Below are 21,142 nucleotides of genomic sequence, written 5' to 3'. Positions count from 1 at the left end.
CCCTGCCGCAGGAATGGTTTCCAGCAATCCATGGATCCTCTGAGCCCTGTCCCTGCTGCAGGAATGGCTTCCAGCAATCCATGGATGCTCTGGGCTCTGTCCCTGCCGCAGGAATGGTTTCCAGCAATCCATGGATCCTCTGAGCCCTGTCCCTGCTGCAGGAATGGCTTCCAGCAATCCATGGATGCTCTGGGCTCTGTCCCTGCCGCAGGAATGGTTTCCAGCAATCCATGGATCCTCCAGGGCAGCAGGCTGGCACCTGGAGCTGGGTGAGGGGCTGAGGGTGCTGTGCCCCCTCCTCTGGGCAATGCTTTGTGTGAGGAGAATCTTGACTCCACGTTTCAGAGGGCTGATTTATTGTATTATGATATATGTGATATTAAAATGATATACTAAAACTATATCAAAAAGAATAGAGAGAAAAGGATTCATCAGAAGGCTAGAAAAACAAGAATGGAATGGAATAGCAAAGCCTTGTGACTCTCAGAGAGTCTGAGCCAGCTGATTGTGATTGGGCATTAATTAGAAACAATTAACATGCCCAAATCACTGCTGCACCTGTTGCAGACAGTTATTGTTTACATTTCTTTCCTGAGACTCCTCAGCAGAAAGATCCTAGCAAAGGATTTTTCATAAAATATAAAAATATTTTGAATATATGAAATATAAATCCTCCTTTGCCAGGCCTGGATGGTCTGGCTGTGCCAAGATCAGGCTGCAGAGAGGGAGAAGGGATTGTTCCAGCCCCTCTGGGGGTCCTGGGGGACAGAGCAGAGCTCAGGGGTGTCACCCTCCCCTCTGTCCCTGTGTGACCCCCCCTCTGTGATGGTGTCAGCTCATCCCACCCTCTGCTCCTGACTCCAAAGCAGCAAAGAGCTCTGCTCAACTCCAGACACGGAGAATCAGGGAATTATGGAGTGCTTTGGGCTGGAAGGGACCTTCAATTCCACCCCACCCCACTGTCCCAGCCCTGCCCAGCCCGGCCTTGGGCACTGCCAGGGATCCAGGAGCACCCACGGCTGCTCTGGGCACCTGTGCCAGGGCTTTGCACCCTCACGGGGAAGAATTTCCAGACCCCATCTCGTTGCAGAGACATTTCCTCCCTTGGCATTTCCCTGCTGAATTCAGGAAGCTTTTCCTGCCTGGCATGGAGCTTCCCACCCACCCACTCCCTGGACCCTCTCCCATCTCCAGACTCCTCCAGACGGGTCCCACGTGGAGCTCTTCGTGCTCTGAGTCATCCCTGTCCCCAGAAGAGCCCGGAGCTCTGCTCTGCCAGCTGCTCCAACACATTTTCTCTGGGAGAAGGAGTGGGCTGGGTGTGTTTTTGATTCGGTGCACAGAGAGGAATCCATTGCTGACAGCAGGTTTGGGTTTATCCAGGGAGGTTTCTGGCCACAAATTTTCACCTGGCTGATGAGAATTCCAGCTGCAGGGGAGCACTGATCCTGCCAGAGGAGTTTGTGATTCCCAGCAGCAGAGAGGGAGCAAAGATCTCCTGAGCCAGGCAGGGAGGAATGGCACAGGGAGGGAAGGAGTGGGTGCTTCGTGTCCCTTCCCTCGCTGCAGGAATGCTGCCTGGCTGCTGAGCAACTCAGCATCGGCCCTGAGGGAATGGGGGGGATTAAAAACCTTTATTTCACCCCTTAGGATCATCCCTGTAAGAGTGGGGGGGAATTAAAAACCTTTATTTCACCCCTCAGGATCATCTCTGTAAGAATGGGGGGGACTTTAAACCTTTATTTCACCCCTTAGGATCATCCCTGTAAGAATGGGGGGGGATTTTAAACCTTTATTTCACTCCTTAGCATCGTCCCTGTAAGAATGGGGGGGATTTTAAGCATTTATTTCACTCCTTAGCATCATCCATGCAGGAATGGGGGGATTGAAGCATTTATTTCACCCCTTGGGATCTTCCCTGGAAGAATGGGGGTGGGATTTAAACCTTTATTTCACCCCTTAGGATCCTAGGTGGAAGAATGGGGTGGATTTTAGGCTTTTAGGCATTTATTTCACCCCTTGGGAACATCCCTGCAGGAATGTGGGGGATCTTAAGCCTTTATTTCTTCCCTTAGCATCATCCCTGCAAGAAGGGGGAGTATTTTAGGCATTTATTTAACTGCTTAGGATCGTCCTTGCAAGAATGTGGGGGAACTTAAGCCTTTATTTCTTCCCTTAGCATCATCCCTGCAAGAAGGGGGAGTATTTTAGGCATTTATTTAACTGCTTAGGATCGTCCTTGCAAGAATGTGGGGGAACTTAAGCCTTTATTTCACCCCTTGGGAATATCCCTACAGGAATGTGGGGGAACTTAAGCCTTTATTTCACCCCTTGGGAATATCCCTACAGGAATGTGGGGGATCTTAAGCCTTTATTTCACCCTTTAGGATCATCACTGTAAGAACAGGGAGGATTTAAGCCTTTATTTCACCCTTAGCTTCCACTGCCAGCAGCTACAGAAGAAAGGGGAGAGCAGGAACTGCGGAGGCCTGGTGGAAAGGCAAAGGGGAGGACGCGGAGCCGGAGAGGGCAGAGATGCGCGATGCCCACGCGGTTGGTGCTGGTGCCTGCCCCTGGCACGCCGAGGCCAGCGCGACAAGGACAACAAGGACAACAAGGACAACCAGGACAACCAGGACCGCAGCCAGGCCACCAGCGAGGGGCTGCGAGCAGCATCCCCTGGCAGGAAACGGGAAGTGCTTTACAACAGCCCACGGGGCGTGCTGGAAAGGCCGGCCGGACGATGAAGGCTCGTCCTTCCTCGCTGCTGAGAACTTCCCGGCGGCTGCTGCGCCTCTGCGGGAGGAGGTCAGCCAGGGTGTGCCCCAGCCCACTCCCGACGCACGGCAGGGCGGAGAGGATGCAGTGCCACGTGGGATTCCCCGCTGCTGTCCCGGGGCAGCGGGACGCGCCCGCGCTGCCGCAAATTTGGGATTTCTGGGCGCGATCGGGACCGGCGGGATTCGAACCCGCGGCCTAAGGAGTCCCGCGACCACGCCCCCTTAGACCACGCCCACACATGATTTGTCCCGCTCCAGTCACGCCACGCCCTTGCCGCCGGCGGGTCATGTGACTGACCAAGATGGCGGCGCTCAGGGCGGCGGTGCCGGTGCTGGCGCTGCTCGGGCTGGGCCTGGGCCCCGCGGCCGCCGCCACGCCGCTGGTGATCTGGCACGGCATGGGTGAGCCGGGACCCTCCGCCAGGACCGCGGGGCTTGCCTGGGGGCCGGGCAGGAACGAGGGGCGCTCGCTCCGGTGTCCCGCTCCTCCGCAGCGCCGGTCTCGGCGGGGAGCGGGAGGTGCTGCCCCTCCCGGTACCGCGGCAGCGGAGCTCGCGGTGTGTCCGTGGAGGTGAGGTGAGGCCCGGGGCCGTGGCGTGGTGGCGCATCGCGGTGTTCCCTCTGGCAGGAGACAGCTGCTGCAATCCGGTGAGCATGGGCTACATCCAGAAACTGGTGGAGAAAAAAATCCCGGGGATTTTCGTCCTGTCTCTCAAGATCGGCAGCAACCTGATCCAGGTGAGCCGCGTGCGGGGTGGGGCTGAGCCTCTGCAGCCCGCGGTTCTAACAGGATTCCAGCGGGATTCCTGCTGGCAGTTTTCTCTCCTCGGTGAGGTAAACTGCTTTGACAGGCAGAACCCGATAAAGTCCAGCTAATGCCTGCAGAAAAGCACCGGGGGAAAACAAATCCCTGACCTAAATTGGATTAATATGCAAATGCAGTGATTAGCACACTGGAAGCAGAGCAGGCAGGGCGTGGGAGGGAGGCTGTGCTGAGGCAGAGATTTATTTATTCTCCTTTGCAAACATTGATTGAATTCAGTGAAATCAGTTCCACACTTGTGCACCTTCCTGGCCTTTGACAGGGTTTTGTAGTGCTGTGGAATTCGTTGAAATAATTTCTCAGGGCAATGTGGGGTGGTTTTCTGGGTTTTTGATTTTTAAGTTTTATATTTATGTGAACAAAATCTGAAGAGATTCAAGTTGTAAAGAGGTTTGGGGAAATGACACTTTTGCCAACCAGAGCAGGAAGGGAAAGGGAAGTGAAGGTAAAGGGAAGACTCAGAACTGAAATTTCACTTCTGCCCCTGTGAAAGCTCAGGTCCTCTTTCTAAACCACAAATGCCAGTGGTGTGTTTGCAGGGCTGAAAACACCCCCAGGCACAGCAAAGGTACAAATGGTGCACCCTGCTCTGCTCCCCCAGGACATGGAGAACAGCTTCTTCATGAATGTCAACGAGCAGGTGAGCGAGGTGTGCAGGCAGCTGGCCACAGAGCCCCGGCTCCAGGGGGGCTACAACGCCATGGGCTTCTCCCAGGGAGGCCAGTTCCTGTAAGTCTGCACCCAGGGGCTCTGGGGGGCTCACATCCTGCTTGTCACCCTTCAGAAGTGCTCAGCAGTGTGAATTCCTGAAGGCAGCAGTGCTCCAAGGGGGCAGGTTGTGTTTTCCTGCTCCTCCAAGCAGGGTTAAATCCCCTGCAAAGGTTGTAGCAGTGCCCAGGCCCACACAGAACCTGCACAGAGCAGCTGTCAGAACCAGAGGACACAGCTGGGAAGGGGAAATATAGGTTGGATATCAGGAAAAAGATCTTTACACAAAGGGTGGTAAAGTTCTGGAATGTTCTGCCCAGGGAGGGGGTGCAGTCACCATCCCTGGGTGTGTTTGACAGAGCCTGGATGTGGCACTGGGGCCAGGGCTGAGCTGAGCTCTGGGGCTGGGGTGGACTCGGTGATCTTGGAGGTCTCTTCCAACCCTGTGACTCTGGGATGTTGTGATTCTGTGACTCTGTGTATGTAATTCTGTCACTCTGTCACTGATTCTGTGACTCTGTCACTCTGTGACTCTGTCACTGATTCTGTGATGTTGTGATTCTGTCAGTCTGTCAGTCAGTCTGTGTCTCTGTGATTCTGTGATTCTGTCACTCTGTGACTCTGTCTCTGTGATTTTGTGACTCTGTCACTGATTCTGTAATGTTGTGACTCTGTCACTCTGTGACTGTCACTGTGATTCTGTCACTGTCACTCTCTGATTTTGTGACTCTGTGATTCTGTGATGTTGTGACTGTGATTTTGAGACTGTGTCTCTGTGATTCTGTCACTCTGTCACTGATTTTGTGATTCTGTCACTCTGTGACTCTGTCTCTGTCACTCTGTGATTCTGTGACTCTGTGTCTCTGTCACTCTGTGACTGTGTCTCTGTGATTCTATCACTCTGTCACTGATTCTGTGATGTTGTGATTCTGTCAGTCTGTCAGTCAGTCTGTGTCTCTGTGATTCTGTGATTCTGTCACTCTGTCACTGATTCTGTCACTCTGTCACTCTGTCACTCTGTGATTCTGTCACTCTGTGACTCTGTCACTGTGACTCTGTCACTCTGTGACTGTGTCACTGTGATTCTGTCACTCTGTGACTCTGTGATTTTGTGATTTTGTCACTCTGTCACTCTGATGTTGTGACTGTTTTGTGATTCTGTCACTCTGTGACTCTGTCACTGTGACTCTGTCACTCTGATGTTGTGACTCTGCTCCCGGGGCAGGGCAGGCTCAGCTCAGCTCCTTGCTCTCCCCACAGGAGGGCTGTGGCCCAGAGGTGCCCTGCTCCTCCCATGCTCAGCCTCATCTCCATCGGGGGACAGCACCAAGGTAGTGCCCCCTGGCACAGCTCCCGGGCACCTTCTGGGCTCCTCCCTGAACTCTGATCACTTTCTCATTAATTAAATTGTCCCTTTGTTCCTGGCTGGGTCTGGTGATGTGTTTGGCCCAATTAGTGTTTGCTGATTTCATTATTGCTTAATTGGCAGTGGAAAGGCACCTCTGTCAGCAGCTGGCTTCTCTGCCTGGGTGGGATTCTTACACACCTTGGGAGCTCTTGGGATGAATTATTTTGTGGGAAATTCCTGCAGATTTCTGAACCTGAACCTTCTGCTCACGGGGGTATTTTACAATCAGCATCCTGAAGGCCAAAGCCCCAAGGAAAGGGAGTTGTGAGAAGGAATTAAGGAGTGTGGAGTTAAGAGAATGAATGAATTCCAGCTACTCTGCCCTGGGAATCCCACAGCTCCTGGAGTTGTTTGTTTATGGTGGAGAGGGAGGATGTGTAGGGAGCACCCAGCACTGCCCATCCCTTCCCTGTGCCACAGCTCCCGGGGCTGTGGAGGAGCTTGCAGGGCTAAAAGCTGCCTGACTGCCTGGGTAACTCTTCTCCTGCTGTGGTTCCTGAGCAGCAGGAGGGGTGCAGGCCCCGTGTGCTGACTGAGCTGTGTCCCCAGGGGTGTACGGCTTCCCGCGCTGCCCCGGGGAGAGCTCCCACCTCTGCGACTGGATCCGCAGGACGCTGGACCTGGGAGCCTACAGCAAAGCAGTGCAGGAGCAGTGAGTACAGCCCCGGGGAGGCCCTGGCAGCAGCTCTGCCTCTCCAGGCTCAGCCTTGCTCTGTCCCCTCTGCAGCTTGGTCCAGGCAGAGTATTGGCACGACCCGCTGAAGGAGGAGGAGTACAGGAAGAGCAGCATTTTCCTGGCTGACATCAACCAGGAGAGGGTAAGGACGCTGCTGGCAGCAGGACAGCCTGGGAAAGGTTCAGGATGAAGAGTTTCCCTGTCTCTGGGCTCTCCAGTGGCTTGGATGTGTTCTGCTTCCATGCAGGGCATCAACGAGACCTACAAGAAAAACCTGATGGCTCTGAAGAAGTTTGTGATGGTGAAATTCCTCAACGATACCATGGTGGACCCTCCAATCTCTGAGGTGAGGAAGGCAGGGCAGCTTTTGGGGCCTCCTTGTCTCTGGTTTGAGAGAGCAAAGCTGGAGGTTGCAGAGGGGCAGGCTGGGCACAAACCCAGGCCTGGCACTGCCCTGGAAGCTGCTTGGCTCCTGGGAGCCCTTCAGCAGCTGTTCCTGCATTTTTTATCCATTTTTATGCAGTGGTTTGGGTTTTACAAAAGCGGCCAAGCCAAGGAGACCATCCCACTGCAGGAGACCTTGCTGTACAAAGAGGTGAGTTCTGGGGGCTGGGGGCTTCTGCTGTGTCCCCTCTTTCCTGTCCTTGGACCCCCACAGCTCTGCTCTTGTCACTCCTGGGGCATTGCCTCCCCCTGCCAGGAGCTGCTTTTTTGGGGGGACATTTCCCTCAGCCATTCCTGGCACTGGTGGAACCCTGGGAATGACCCTGGAGGTTCCTGCCTGCCTCAGGATCCCCCTCAGAGTTCCATGAGCTCTGCTCCTGATCCAAGCTTTGCTCCAGGACTCCCCTGGAATCCCTTTCCCCTCCACGAGGAGGAGAGCAGAGCTGGAATCTCCCCCTTGTCCCCACAGGATCGCCTGGGGCTGCAGGAGATGGACAAGGCAGGGAAGTTGGTGTTCCTGGGGGTGCAGGGGGATCACCTGCACTTCTCAGAAGAGTGGTTTGACAGCTCCATCCTCCCCTTCCTCCACTGAAGCCCCCCTGGGAGTCCTGGGCAGGGATTTTCACTGGAACTAACACCAGCCATTGTGCACAGCCCTCGTGCAGGCAGGGATTTGGGGAGGGGAACAAGGGGGGGTTTAGCTCAGGGGGGTTTAGCTCAGAGGGGTTTAGCTCAGGGGCGTTTGCCAGGGTGGAACTGCACTCCCAGCTGGGCTGAGCCTTGCCCTGACTCTGACACAGGGCCTGGTGAATCCAGCCCAGCTCCCAGAGCTGCTCCCCACCCCTGCTCCTGCAGGGCACTCTGTTCTGGCAGTATTAACCCAGCTCACCAGTGCAGGGATCAGCAACTCTCATGGCTGTATGCAGGGCAATCATGTTACAGCCCATGCTTCAGGATGGGGGAAAAGGCCAAATTTAGGGGTTTCTGGGGAAAATAAAGAAAAAAAAGAGGGTTTGGAATTCAGCAGTATTAACAGCTTGAACAGTTTTCAACTAATGGCTTGGTTTATGTTCTTTTGTACAACTAAAATCAATAAAGAACTTGCCATCTAACCAACTAAATAAAAGCTTGGATAACTGCTGACTGTGTTTGGAGGGGAGCTGAGGAAAGTCTGGGAAGTATTCCAAGGAATCAAGGCAGGGTCAGGCAGAGAGGGGAGCCTGTCCTGCCTGAGCTCCTGTGTGCCCCCAAAAAGAGACAAGAGCCACAGTAATGAGCAAGTTGGCATTAACTTTATTCTATCTTCTGTATAATTTTAAGTACATAAGAAAGGTTTTTTTCACAAGCCTCAGGAGAAGACAAGTACAAGTCACAGGACAGTTTCAAAATAAAAAAAAAAAAATTTGCATAATTTTCCTTTTCTTTTATTTTTTTGTAAGTTTTGTACTAGAGAAAAAGAACATTGACACTTTACAGAAGAAATGCATTTAAGATATGCTTATGCCACCCAAGGCGTTGGAAAAATGAAGGTCAAAGCACGTGCAGCTCCCTTTGTGGGTCAGTACAGTACTGTGTGATCCATCACTCTGCTCCAGGGCCCTGGAACAGAGGCTACAAACTTCCACCAAAATAAAGAGCCAAGCAACAGGGGGGATAAAAGGGGGAGGATTCAGAGGGGGCTGATTGCAGATGAGGAAGAGAGTGATGAACCGACTTGATCCAACTGGGGTGTTTACAGCTCTGCACTACTGACCTGGAATGGAGGAGCTCCTTCCTCTGGGGAAGGGCACAGCTTCAGAAAAAAACATCCTGGGAGACTGAACCCGAGCTCAGCTGCTCCAGGAAGGAAGCCCTGGGGCAAAGGTTGCCTGGTGGAGGTGGAGGGCTCATGGAATGAGAGGTGCTCAGCTCCAAGCTACCAGCCAGGCTGCTGGGTGGCCGTGGTGACAGCACTGCAGCCTTCCTGTGGCACTGGGGCATGAAAGCCTCCTGTCATGGCACAATCAGGAATGCACTGAGCTAGTGGGAATGATGGAAGAGAAATCAGGGTGGAATTGGCCCAGGTCCTCAGCCTTTGGTCCGACAAAACCGTTCCCATGTCCTGTGCTGCCTCCAGGGAGCTGGAGGAGCTTGCAGGAGCTCCCCAGGACAGCTGGGTGCTGTGGCCTCCAAGAGACACTGTCACTCGTTAAAAAGGGGAAAACATTCCTCTCACATGAACAGTTTTGCTTAAAGGCAATACAAAAACAACACTCTGAAAGCCAACTGCCAGGACTGGCTGTGAAGTTCACCGAGACTCTGATCCATTGTTAGATGGGACAAGGGGAGAGAAAAAAAGAAACCTTCCTGCTGAGAGAGGTGACAACCACTGCCCCGCCACCTACCCCAAGCCCCAGGCAGAGGAATCTCAGTGATGGCAGGCAGCTGTGTCTCTCGGGTAGAAGAGAAGCAGTTTGAGAGCAGAAAGGTACAAGAAATCTAAGAGAATCATCTGAAAGCAGATTTGTCCCACAGCAGGGCCAGGGGAGGGCGTGAGCCTTGGAGCTTTTCGGCTTAGCCAGCAATTTCTGTCACAGTGGTAACCAACTTCTGACCATTCCACACTGTCTTGAACTGTTCTGGGACAGGGAATTCAGTCTGGAGGGTAAAAACAGAAAGCTGTTGTCAAAAATCACTTTATGGCTGAGATTAGTAGCCACTCCCACTGCTTCAGGCATTTCTTTTCTCTTGCCCCCAAAAGGTCCTGAGGAAGAAGCAGCTCTCACAAACCAGCAATAATCTTATTTACAGATTATTTTTTTGCTATTTTCATAAATCAGATCACCACCCACAACCCCCAAACTCCACCAACATTTCCCTACTGTAACCAACCCCCCGTGCAGGGCTCTATCAAGGCACAGCCCCAGCAGGGCTGCAGGAGGATTCCCAAGCAGCACTTACAAAGTCGCCCCCCTCGGTGGGGATGAGCACGTTCATCTCCGAGGACTTGGCACTGACGATCTCGCAGTCGAGGGAGCTCTTGCTCAGGTACACGTGGCACCCATCTGTCTTGTTGATGGAAATTGTTGGCACTTTACCCATGACCTGGAAGGGCCAGAGCAGAATTAGTTTAAACTGGACAGCCACAGCATTTTTTTGGTGTGTTTTCTTTCAAGGCAAGAGGTTTGAGTCCAAGCCCTCCCCTTGATTCAAGTATTCCCACAGCAAAAATCCAAAGTTTTTATTTGCAATTTTCCCCAGTTTCATGTTCTGACCTCTTCAGAACAAAACTTGAGCCAGCACTGGGTAAACTGACCTTCCCAAACCAGATACCCACACTGAACTGGAATAAAACCTGCTGCTGGCCTCCTGCTTTGGCAGCCAAATGTGCTTTCTACCCAAACCCTGAAACAGCTCAAAGACACAAATTTCAGCCCTTTCCCAAGGCACAGATGGTGTTTCATGGGTATTCTCCACAGCTGCACGCTCCTGGTCTGGAAATACAACTGCTCCAGAGCCAGGAGAGAGAACAGGCCACTCACCTGAACTTTAACATCCCTGCTGTTGATGATCTCCACAATGCCCACCACATCATCAAACACCAGACCCAGCTTCTTGCAGTTATCTGCAAAGAAAAGCAGATCAGGGCACAGATTTTGGAGGCTCCAGCTCCTGCACACACACCAGCAGGCAGGAGCAGCTTTCAGGGCTCTCCCCACTCACCGAGGGTGATGGAGTTGATCTTGCCTTTGATTTGGAGTGTGCTGTTTGTGCACTTGAAAACATAGGCTACCTGCTTCAACTCTGTGTCACTGATGACCAGGTTAGTGGCATTCTCCTGGTTTTCCTGAAAAGGCAGGGGAAACACCCTTCATTTTCTGAATGCAGAGCAATTAATCCATGAAAATCCCCTTTAAAAACAAGCAGGTGCCTTCAGGCTGGTGCCTCTTAGGAGGAAGTTCTCCAGAAGTGCCCCCTTTGCTTCCCCAAAGCTCCCATCCCTCCAACCCACTCCTGCCAACACCAGGCACTCACCACTCTCCACTTTTTGCCTTCTAATTCTAGCAATGGAGGTGCCTTTGGGGAGGGATTAGCATTACAGGCAGGTTTGGGAGCAGTGAAAGGTTTGGGGCCAGTTCTCACGGGGCCCCCTTGGTTCTTCAGGGCTGGATTCTTGTGGGTTTTCATGTCATCTGAGACGTGCCTTAAGCCTGCAAGAGAAGACAAACCTGAGAGCCAGCTCCCCTCCAGGAATGCAGCTCCCCAAACACCAGGCAGTGGTTACACCAGTCAAGATAACACTTGTCAAAACACACATAAACTCCTGAGACTGGGGCTAAGTTGAGCCCAAGTGTGAGTGACAGGAAGGGAAGGAGGAAGCAGGAAATGCTGGTGCAATATTGACAAGAACACAACGTGAACCACAGAACCAGAGTGTGCCAGCTCTTCCACTCTGCAGCTGGAAAAAGCCCCGAGCCCAGCACCTCGTGAACTGATGTGCTCACCAGGTAACACAAAAAAGGGAAAAATTCTGTGCAAACAACAGCTGTCAAATTACACTTTTTGTACCAGAAAGATGTACCAAAAGGCTCAGCCTCAAGGGATTTAGAGCTGGAAGTTCATGCCTTGCTCCACCTGCCAGATGAGGGTGACAATTCTCCCCCAGCAGCGCTCCCTTTGTCCGTGGGAAAGCACCAACCCCAGGCTGGGTTTTTATGTCCTCTTTAAGCAGTTGCATTGAGGGGCAGCAGGAAAACAAGGAGCAGCAGCAGCAGGAGCAGCAGCAGAGCAGTCCCTCCCTCCCTGAGCCCCTGACGTACCCGAGGTGATCCCTTCTCCCCGGTTGATCTGCGCGAAGAGCGCCGAGCGCGAGGCCGAGTCGTCTGTGCTGGAGCTCGCGGGGGCAGGAGGAGGGGGAGGCCCTGGAGGTGGGGGTGCAAGCCCAGCCGGGGGGGCAGGAGGTGCTTTAGCCCCTGCTGTGGCTACAGGACCCTGGAAGAGCAGAGAAGAGGGAAGGAAGTGGCACGGGCTCGGCTGCGCCGCGGTGACCCCGGGCTCCCCGCTGCAGCCAGCACTCACTGTTTTGCTCCAGGTCAGCCCCGTGGTGTGGTACTCTTTGATGTAGGCCTGCAGCTCTGTCCAGATGCTCAGGTAAGCTTTCACCCAGTCCACTTGTTTTTTATCTCTGAGAAGGCAAAGAGGAGGAATTAAAGGCTGAGGAAAGCAGTTGTGGTCAGACGCTGGAGCAGCCCCAGCTGGCCAAGCTCAGCCACCCCGAAGAGAAAAGCTGAACTTACACATCCTTGTACTCCTTGAGGATCCGGTTGGTGTAAAACATGGCAGCATCAGTCATCTCCTTCACGTAAGGACCAGGCTTTGGAGCCTAGAGCAGGGAGAACACGTTGGCACTGAGGAGCCAGGCTCTCCCAGCAGCCCGAGGAAAAGCCCTGCCTATGGTTTGATGCTTTGTGTGAGGAGAAAAGAATCTTGACTTTACGTTTCAGAAGGCTGATTTATTATATTAAGATATATATTATATTAAAATTATATACTAAAACTATATTAAAAAGAATAGAGAGAAAAGGATTCATGAGAAGGCTAGAAAGAACAAGAATGCAATGGAATAACAAAGGCTTGTGACTCTCAGAGAGTCTGAGCCAGCTGACTGTGATTGGCCATTAATTAGAAACAATTAACATGCACTAATCACAGATGCACCTGTTGCATTCCACAGCAGCGGACAGTTATTGTTTACATTTCTTTCCTGAGGCTCCTCAGGAGAAAAAGAATCCTAGCAAAGGATCTTTCATAAAATATCATAACTACACCCTGCCCATGGAGTCCTTACCATGGCCACCCAGCCCAGAGCAGGGATGCTCTCGCTGACTGCTGATAAGTGGTTGAACAGTTTGCTGCCACGGTTCTTCTCCCTGAAATTCTGCACAGCCTGGATCTGCTCCGAGATGGGCTTGAGAAGGTCTGAGAAGGCGTTCTGCACAACGACACACAGGGACAGCAACAATTAGGGAGATTAATTAGCAGGGCTCTGGAATGGCTGCACAGCTGAGGTGATGCTGACAAGATCCCAGCTGGCACCAGGGACTGCTGCAGCTCCTGTCCAGGCCTGGCCTCTCCTGGTCCCACAGCCCAGCTCCTCCAGCTGAAGTCATTGCTCCCACCGGATCGGCGCCGTGGGAGAACGCCAAGAACTGTGACTCATGTTCAATCCAGGAGACACTGACAAAGCTTGTTAGTAACGAGGACAGAAATAGCATTTGCCTTTCCTGGGTTCTTTTGTTCCAACACAGTTTGTTAAATTTTTCCTCTCCTCCATGAACCCTTGGAGAAAGGGGTGCTGGGCAGGTTTGGCTCCTACAGCCTGTCCCACAACCAGAGTCCCAGCAAGTTCAAAAGTCACCCCCATCAAGCCAAATTTGAGGATTCTAGTTATTTCTCGAGTATTTGGATGGTAAAAATTTGTTCCTGTGTGCTGTTCCCTTGGAATGCTGACTGGAAGTGCCAGAAGTGCTCTGGGGTCAGAGCACAGCAAAGAGCCAATTCCATGTTTCCAGAGATGTCTCTGAGACAACTTTTTCTTCCTTTAGCATTGGAGAATCTCCTGCTGGTGGCAGCAGAGAGGGACAAATTTGGGCAAAACTTGCTTTCCAAAGCCTCAGCTTCTGCTTTTGCTGCTCTTTCCTCTGTTTAGATGAAAACTGAGAGTTCCCAAGCACCGCTGGCCAGGCCACACTTTCAGAAGCTCCAGCCCAGCAGCACATTCCAGTCACAGGATGGGGAAATTCTTCAGCACAAGCACTGAGAGTTCACACATTTTGCATTTTAAACTGGCTGCTCCAGAATTAGACTCCTGCCAGACAACCTGCACAAAGAGCTACCCTAGATTAAGGCTGTTCTTTGTTCATAATCCTTTATTTAAATAACGTGTCCGTGGGATTTGTAAGCAGGTTCTCAGGCTAGAGGTTGCACAGAGCTGCACCCCAGCAAGCCTGGTGGAACATAACAACCCTCCAACGCTGATTTTGGGGAAAAAGATGCAGATCTATTTTGCAGTGAAGAGGAAAGGAGCACAGAAATCCAGCTCCCACAATGTAACAGTAGAAGCCACCACTGAGATAATAACTGCAAAGAAAAGCAAGGTGGGATCCTGTTGCTCAGGAAAAAAACAGTTCTCAGCAGGGAAAAGCCAATGCATTCAGGATCAGATTCTCAGCCACACATCCTGCTGAGAAGCAGCAGCCCAGGGTAAAGTGTTAAATTACCTGCTAAGGACAAATCAATCCTGAAAGCCCAGCCATTATTCAGAGGCCATTCAGCAGAGACAAGTGTCTGCTCTGCTCCTGGAGGAGTTTGATGCCTGAAAGTCTCTGAGCATCACATAATGAAAAGCAGGAGCTACACAAATCCCAGGGTGGCTCCTGGCTCAGACAAGATCCTGTCTGCAGGTTCTCAGGGAGCAGTGATTGAGCAGAGCTGGTGCCAGGTGAAACTGGAGACAGAGGCTGTGAGCTGACAGCTCCACAGCACTTGCTGCTGTCACAACTGGGAAATGCCAATTCTGCAGCTCCCAGAACCAACATCCAGGGTTCTGCCCAGTACTGGGGAGCACCCAGAGCAGTTCATGCCTTCAGAGTGTGGGAAATCCCTGGTGAGAAACCTCTGCCCTCGGGGTCAGGGGTGGCTGTGAGTGTAGGGGGAACCTGGGCTGTCACAGCTGGGCCAAAAGAGGAACTGGAGGAGGGCTGGGGACACTCACCTCTGATGGCTGCTGGTGCTGAGATGCCACCACCAGAAGAGCCCTCTCGCTCATCAAGCCTGCATGGACCATCTCAGCCTAAGGACAGACACAAACATGAGGGAGAGTCCTTTGTGCCACATGAACAAATCACCCCAGCTGTGAGGAACCAGCCACACTGACCCCACAGCACATTCCTGGAGGAACCCAATCCCAAAGGAGCCTCACCAGAGCATCACAGCCCAGGGCTGGGGAGCTCTCAGGCCTCCTAAAGGCCTGCCCCAAGGTCTGTACACAGCCAGGCTCTCAAGGATTTCCAGGAGAAGGTTTGATTCACCCTGAGTGTGTAGGTGGCAACCTGGAGGTTATCTGGGCATCTGCTTTGAATCCTCAGGGATTCTAAAGGTCCTGGGATACAGTGCTAGAGGAATGCAGACTCTGACAGCAAATTTGGCCCTTCCAGCCCTAAGGAGAGGCAGCACCCCTAGAGCAGAGGGGAACAGGAGTCCTTACATGCTTCTGCACATCCCCACCAACTTCTCTGCTGATCTTGGTGTACTCGGCCACTGGCCCGGCCAGCAGGGCATCGAAAGCCTGCACGTACTGAGCCACTCCTGTGGGAAAAACCAGAGCACAGGGATCACCAGGAGCACCCCACAGGCTGCCACAGCCCCGGCTGCACCTCCCACCTGCAGCAGGCTGAGCCCAGAGCTGAGGAAGTGCTGCAGCCACAGAGGTTTTATCTCCACAGGGCAGCCCCCTCCAGCCTGGCTCCCTCAGAGTGAGCCCTGTGCCAGCTCTGCACGGCTGCTGGCACTGCCTGGGGGGTGCTCTGGGCCTCTCACCTTTGGCAGAGGCATCTCCACACATGCCAGGGCCTTGGCACACGTTCTCCAGGCGCTCCACAGCCTTCTCCAACCGCTCCACCAGCCTCTCCATGTCTGCTGCTGTCCACAACCTGCACGGACAGGAGACAATTACCTCCATCCCCACGTGCCACAGAGGGTTTTTTGGCTGTCTGGTACAAGCTCTACCAGTTCCAGGAGAACCATTCCTGCCCAGCTCTGCACCCTGAGGATGGCCAGCGGGGTACCCTGACATTAGCAAAGACAGCAGGGTTACACAACAGCCTCTTGCTGTTGCCACACTCGCTCCTTAATAGTTTCTATTCCATTTTAAGGACTCCTTACATGTGTAAGGACATAAAACTTCCACTTTCTAACCTCGTAGTGACACCAGTCAGTGACACAAAGGTCTGCCCAGGTTCTCACTGCAGTCAGCTCCTGGCCAAAGTCCCAGCTGTGACCACACAGCTCAACTGCTTTGCTGGGAGCTCACGGTGAAAACCACCGGGTTTGAATCTCCAAATGCATCTGCAAGGAGCTCCTGGAGTCCTGAACTGCTCCCAGGAGCATCTGAGAGCTCAGGATCACCCCAGCACAGAGACTGAGCCACCCTGGCACACACCAAGGGGAGCAGCTGCACGAGCTGAGAGCTGCTTCTGCAACAACAGCCCCGTTCTTCCTCTGCAGCTCTGCAGAGCCTCCTCTGCAGCCACCACACAGGAAAGAGGCCCAGGCACGCAAACCATTTGCTGCATGTCATCTGGAAAAAGTCTTAAAAGTCACATAAACTTTCCATTAATTACTGCTTTGCACCAAGCAACAAGACAGGTCATGCTTTCAACAGAGTAATGCCCAGGGAATGCAGGGAGGGAGCAGCAAAGTCACCAAGGGCATTTTTATCTTATCACCACTCATCAAAAGATTTTACAGCATGAATCACCACGGTGGCCTGGACACAGCTTCCTTCTGAAGGGGTTGCTGCAGCCTGCAGAAGCTCAAACCCCTGCCTGGAAGAGGGGATCCTTCCCAAAACATCCCTAGAATGCTCCAGGAGGAAGGCAGGGTTTGCTCAGCTGAGCAGACACTGGATCCCCTCTGAGAGGAAACCTCAAGTTTTGCTTTTGTTCACAAGCCCTCTCAGCCCTGCTGCTTCAAAGTGCACGTTTTCACCTCATTTCCAGAGGATGTGGGGCAGATCCAGCATTAGTCACGAGCCCAGCACTGATGTCACAAGACAAACAAGGCCTTTTTCCACCCCTTTTCTGCCTGCTTGCAGCAGGAGAGAGGCCAGGAGGAAGAGCAGCGGCTTCCTCCTCTGTCCCCGCTGAGCCAGGGGACACTCTGCACACAAAACCCGACTGGATGGCTTCCAGATCCACACTAAAAAAGAGTCCAGAGAAGCTGAAACTCCTGCTTCTTTAATCCTGAGCCCTGCAGAAAGAGCACAGAGCAGCAAGGAGAGAGCAGGGCTGGCTGTGCCGCCCCCGCTGCCAGCGCGCTCACACGGTGTGGGCTCTGCCCCTGTGAAAAACACCAAGCACTTGGTTTTAAAATGTTAAAATTCAATAGTAATAAAATGGATATGGAAATAGCAGTATAAATAGAGTGATAAAAATGTGGACAATTTGGATTAGGACAATATGGGACAATAAAAACAAAGAGTTAGGGACAGTCTGGGTACTTCTTTCTGGGCAAAATAAGCCTGGAAAAGGACACGGGTTAACAGAGGATTAACCCTTAAAAGCAACAGCCTGTTGCACATTCATACACCTCATGCATGATGCATAAATTCCATTCAAACAAAGGATTCTGTCTGGTCAGTGTCAACTTCTTCCTCTGAATCCTAACGCGGCATCTTCAGGGTTGAGCAAGGTAGGAAGAAGCTGATTTCTGCTGATAATGGAGAATAAATTCTCCTTCTCTGAAAGATTTAGGTGTCCTGTGGCTGCTATCTCGATGAGAGTACCTCATTCCTCTCTTTAAAAAAATATCCCACATACATAGTTTCTATTTTAACATTATGTTATAACCTGAAACTGTATTTAACACGCAACATAAGAAAAATTAACACAGCATAACTTTCTAACACAACACATACAATATTCATTTTAATATTTACGAAAAGCTGACCATAAAATACTTATTTTTCACATTCCCCAGAAGAGCCACCTGCCAGGGTGGCTGTGCCACAGGGAAGGGCACACACAAAGCCCTGCTCTGCAGCGCTGATCCCTCGCGCATTCCAGGCCAGGCTCTAATCTGATCAGCCCCAGTGGCAAACTGCAGCTGGGACCAGGATTACTGGGCAGAAAATCCAGATGGAAAACTGCTTCCTACCCCCAGCAGTGGCAAACTGCAGCTGGGATCAGGATTACCCTGCAGAAAATCCAGATGGAAAACTGCTTCCTACCCCCAGCAGTGGCAAACTGCAGCTGGGATCAGGATTATCCTGCAGAAAATCCAGATGGAAAACTGCTTCCTACCCCCAGCAGCAAAGGAAGCTGCTGGAGGAGCACATCCCCTGGGCTCTGGGAGGGATTAATGTCCCAAAATCACCGAGTTCCTTGGGACTCGAATCCTCCCTTTCCAACTGACAAGTCCTGCCTTGTTTTTCCTGAGCCATCAGCTCCCAGTGCCCCACACCAGCTCTGCAAACCTGCTGCTGACAGGCAGATGGTGAACTCGTTTTAATTTCCTTTTAATGGGTGGCATTAGGGCAACTTAAAAGATAAGTCAGGTGGTAAATTGGCAGCAAAATGAGAGCTAAGTGCAGGCAACCCAAAGTCCTGGATCTCAGTCCCTCCTCTTGACTCACCCTCCCTGTGCTCTTTGCCCTGTGGATGCAGCTATTTCTGCTGCCTGGATACCCACAAGGAGGGAAATAAAAAGATTGAGCTGTAACTAAATCAGAGATTGCCACCCAGAGATTACCACTCAGCAAGGAAAATAAAAACAACCACCCAGCGGAGCTGCCCCGACTGCACCCAGACAGTGTTTTGTCTGCTGGCCTGTTTGAATGTAAAATAATTCCACAGAAAGTGACAAATTGACTTCACAGGTCTCAGTGCAAATTATGAGATCTCGCTTCCCTTCTCTGAAGAGGAAGATGAGACACACAGACCATCCAAGAGTAAATTTTTATTTTTTGTTCTGCAGATCATCCAGGAGTCATTTTTGCTCTGCACATCACCCTGTGCTCCAGAGGGATGAGGGAGACTTTTCCAGCTCCCTGTGCAGGGCTGGAGATGCAGCTCTCCCTCCCAGGACCACAACACATTTAAATCTTGTTCAAATTCAATTGAACTTTGATTACCAGCAGAGCGGAAGCAGCAAAGAGAGCTTCACCCAGGGCCAGAGGGGCCAATCCTTTTCACAGCACATTTGTTCATCTATCAGCTGCCCTTTATTCCCATCACAGCCTGGGAACACGGCTCTGGACACGCTGTGCCACAAACAGGCTGAGCAGAGCAGTAAAAGGAAATGATTTTATTGGTAAAAAACATCAGCTCCCCCAAACCCTGCACATCCCAGCAAGAGGAGCTTGCTGCTTGGGGAACATCAAGGAGCTAGCCTGTCCCAACCTCAGAGCGAGCAAATCCTCAGAAAAACACCAAAAATGAAAATTATTAGCTTGCCTGAGGCAGCACATGAACCTGAGCCCTTTCTTAGACATTCTGGAAGACACAAGTGTTGGTTTTATAGCCAAAGCAAGCCCAGCCTACGCTTCTGCTCACACCGAGCCCGACACACTGCTGTCAGCACCACGGAATTTGCATCAGCTACTTCCTGTTTCTACAGGCAAAAGAAATAAAGATGGGACAACTAAATTAGGAACATACCACAGTTTATTTCTGAGCTGACACTGGAATATCTCAGGGGATCAGCTACCGGATGATTTCCAAGGTTTATATCTGCCAAAAGCCCAAAGAATTTTTTTTTTTTTTTCTTTTTTAAACAGTTCAGCTCCTCAAGGCAGGAATGATTTGAAGCAAGGCAGGAGTCAAATGCCTGAATTTAGCCAGTGGTCAGGAGCAGCCATGAACACAAGACAGCTATTGCTGGTCCCAGCAGCTGCCAGGACAGAGATCTCAGCTGTTTATAGTCCAACAATACTTGCTGACATTGCGCCAGAACCCGTGCTGGCTGCTCCTGCTATTTCAGATCCACTTTATTTAGAAAACCAAGAGTGCTTTAAAAAAAAAAAAAAAAAATCCATCTGGCCCCTGTTCCAGCTTTCCCATACAACAAATCCTCCTGAAGCCATTAAAAATGTTACTTGGTGTTTTACTCATGGGTTAAGAGGGGGTTAAAGCCTGGCACTGGAGCAAAAGCTCCTTTTTCAGCACAATTATGTGAATTAGGAGGTTTGTGCCTGCCAGCCTCAGCTGCCACACTCCTCTCACTTCCTTTCCCTGGCAGGGTGATGAATCCAGCAGGGAGGTAACCAAGGATGTGGGCTCTGAGCAGGGCTGCATGCAGCAGCGAGCTGCAGATCAGGAATTCCGAGCGTGGAAGCTGCTCAGCATCCCTCCCGTGCCTGCTCCAGCTCGGGCCGCTTGGCTGAACTTTCTGCATGAATAATTGGGGATATTTTTGGCTTTCAGAGAGCTCAGCAACATCCCAGGCTGGCAGAGATCGGGCACACACAGCAGCATCCTGATGCCACAGGTTGCTCGGGGTAAACCTGGGGGTTCCAGAAGCCCAGGATGTGCAGAACAACCCCGTAATTGTTATTTTCCCCACTCCTCCAGCACGGAAGCCCACGGAATCGCGCATTTATCCCAGCCCAAGCACCGCAGAGGAGGAACCAGCAACAGGCTGAGGACGGGAGCCACCCCGGGGGATGGAGATGGAGATGGAGCCGGGGGATGGAGCACAGAAATCCTCGCTCCGGGCTGCGGCAAAGCGGGGAACACCGGATCAGCCCCGCCTGCCTGTGCCGGTGAGCCGGTGCAGCCCCGGTAACCGAGCCCCGGCTCCGCCGAGAGCGCCGCGGGGGCGTTTGCACCGTTCCGTGCCGAATTTACCCCAAACCGCCGCCTCGGGGGATCCAGCCTCAACCGGGCCGGGGCTTCTCCCGCCCCCCGGGATCCCCCAAAGGCCCGCGGTCCTGCGGTCCCCGGTCCCGTCTCGCCGGTACTGCCCCCGGTGCCCGGTACTGCCCCCGGTCCCCGGTGCTGATCCCGGTGCCCGGTGCCCGCTCACTCTCGCCGGTACCGCCCCCAGATCTGGCCGTGTCCCGGTGCCGGTACCGCTCACCCTCAGATCCCCAGCCCCGGCCGTGCCCGGTGCCGGTACCGGTGCCGTTCACCCCCACCCTCAGACCCTCAGCCCCGCCGTGCCCGGTACCGGCGCCAGTATCGCTCTCTCCCACCCTCACACACTCAGCCCCGCCGTACCCGGCACCGGTGCCGTTCACTCCCTCCCTCAGATCCCCAGCCCGGGCCGTGCCCGGTGCTGATGCCGGTGCCGTTCACCCCCACCCTCAGACCCTCAGCCCCGGCCGTGCCCGGTGCCAGTACCGCTCACCCCACCCTCATATCCCCAGCCCCGCCGTGCCCGGTGCCCATACCGGTGCCGCTCACCCCCGGCCGCTCCCGCTCCTGCCCGGTGCCAGTCCCGCTCCCCCCCCCCTCATACCCCCAGCCCCGCCGTGCCCGGTGCCCATACCGGTGCCGCTCACCCCCGGCCGCTCCCGCTCCGCCGCTCCCGGCGCCGCCCAGCCC

General features: G+C 52.9%; 2 protein-coding genes across 4 annotated transcripts; one reads left to right on the top strand and one right to left on the bottom strand.

Moving 5' to 3' along the window:
• The first annotated feature begins 3,039 nt into the window (after nt 1-3,039).
• PPT1 (palmitoyl-protein thioesterase 1) lies at nt 3,040-7,965 on the top strand. Its single transcript, XM_041460812.1, has 9 exons — nt 3,040-3,182; nt 3,409-3,518; nt 4,205-4,332; nt 5,572-5,642; nt 6,269-6,371; nt 6,447-6,537; nt 6,643-6,741; nt 6,919-6,990; nt 7,309-7,965. Exons 1-9 carry the CDS (start codon nt 3,083-3,085, stop codon nt 7,429-7,431), a joined length of 897 nt encoding a protein of 298 aa, XP_041316746.1. The 5' UTR covers nt 3,040-3,082; the 3' UTR covers nt 7,432-7,965.
• A 144-nt stretch (nt 7,966-8,109) lies between these two features.
• Nucleotides 8,110-21,136, bottom strand: CAP1 (cyclase associated actin cytoskeleton regulatory protein 1). 3 transcript variants are annotated; one of them, XM_041460809.1, is made up of 13 exons: nt 21,087-21,136; nt 15,417-15,529; nt 15,085-15,185; nt 14,593-14,670; nt 12,667-12,810; nt 12,116-12,201; nt 11,898-12,003; nt 11,639-11,810; nt 10,854-11,029; nt 10,542-10,665; nt 10,361-10,443; nt 9,780-9,923; nt 8,110-9,476 (listed from the first exon to the last, which is right to left on the bottom strand). In XM_041460809.1, exons 2-13 carry the CDS (start codon nt 15,508-15,510, stop codon nt 9,393-9,395), a joined length of 1,392 nt encoding a protein of 463 aa, XP_041316743.1. In that variant the 5' UTR covers nt 15,511-15,529; nt 21,087-21,136; the 3' UTR covers nt 8,110-9,392. The 3 variants fall into 3 exon arrangements, with proteins under 3 accessions (XP_041316743.1, XP_041316744.1, XP_041316742.1); XM_041460810.1 differs by having other exon boundaries at nt 21,100-21,136; XM_041460808.1 differs by lacking the exon at nt 21,087-21,136 and adding an exon at nt 20,989-21,014.
• Nucleotides 21,137-21,142: the final 6 nt, after the last annotated feature.

This window comes from Pyrgilauda ruficollis, unplaced genomic scaffold (assembly GCF_017590135.1).
Source record: "Pyrgilauda ruficollis isolate IOZ18807 unplaced genomic scaffold, ASM1759013v1 scaffold149, whole genome shotgun sequence".
NCBI classification, from domain to species: domain Eukaryota; kingdom Metazoa; phylum Chordata; class Aves; order Passeriformes; family Passeridae; genus Pyrgilauda; species Pyrgilauda ruficollis.
The sequence above is the reverse complement of the archived record's forward strand: the minus strand, read 5'-3'. Positions and strand labels throughout refer to the sequence as shown.

Excerpts from the sequence above, each read along its gene's own strand:
- PPT1 (XM_041460812.1), top strand. The coding sequence starts at position 3,083 with ATGGCGGCGCTCAGGGCGGCGGTGCCGGTGCTGGCGCTGCTCGGGCTG. Across the intron at positions 3,519-4,204 it reads TCGGCAGCAACCTGATCCAG|GACATGGAGAACAGCTTCTT; the intron begins GTGAGCCGCGTG and ends CTGCTCCCCCAG. Across the intron at positions 6,538-6,642 it reads CTGACATCAACCAGGAGAGG|GGCATCAACGAGACCTACAA; the intron begins GTAAGGACGCTG and ends GCTTCCATGCAG.
- CAP1 (XM_041460809.1), bottom strand. The coding sequence starts at position 15,510 with ATGGAGAGGCTGGTGGAGCGGTTGGAGAAGGCTGTGGAGCGCCTGGAG. Across the intron at positions 12,811-14,592 it reads AGCACCAGCAGCCATCAGAG|AACGCCTTCTCAGACCTTCT; the intron begins GTGAGTGTCCCC and ends GTCGTTGTGCAG. Across the intron at positions 10,666-10,853 it reads AAGGCAAAAAGTGGAGAGTG|GAAAACCAGGAGAATGCCAC; the intron begins GTGAGTGCCTGG and ends CTGCCTTTTCAG.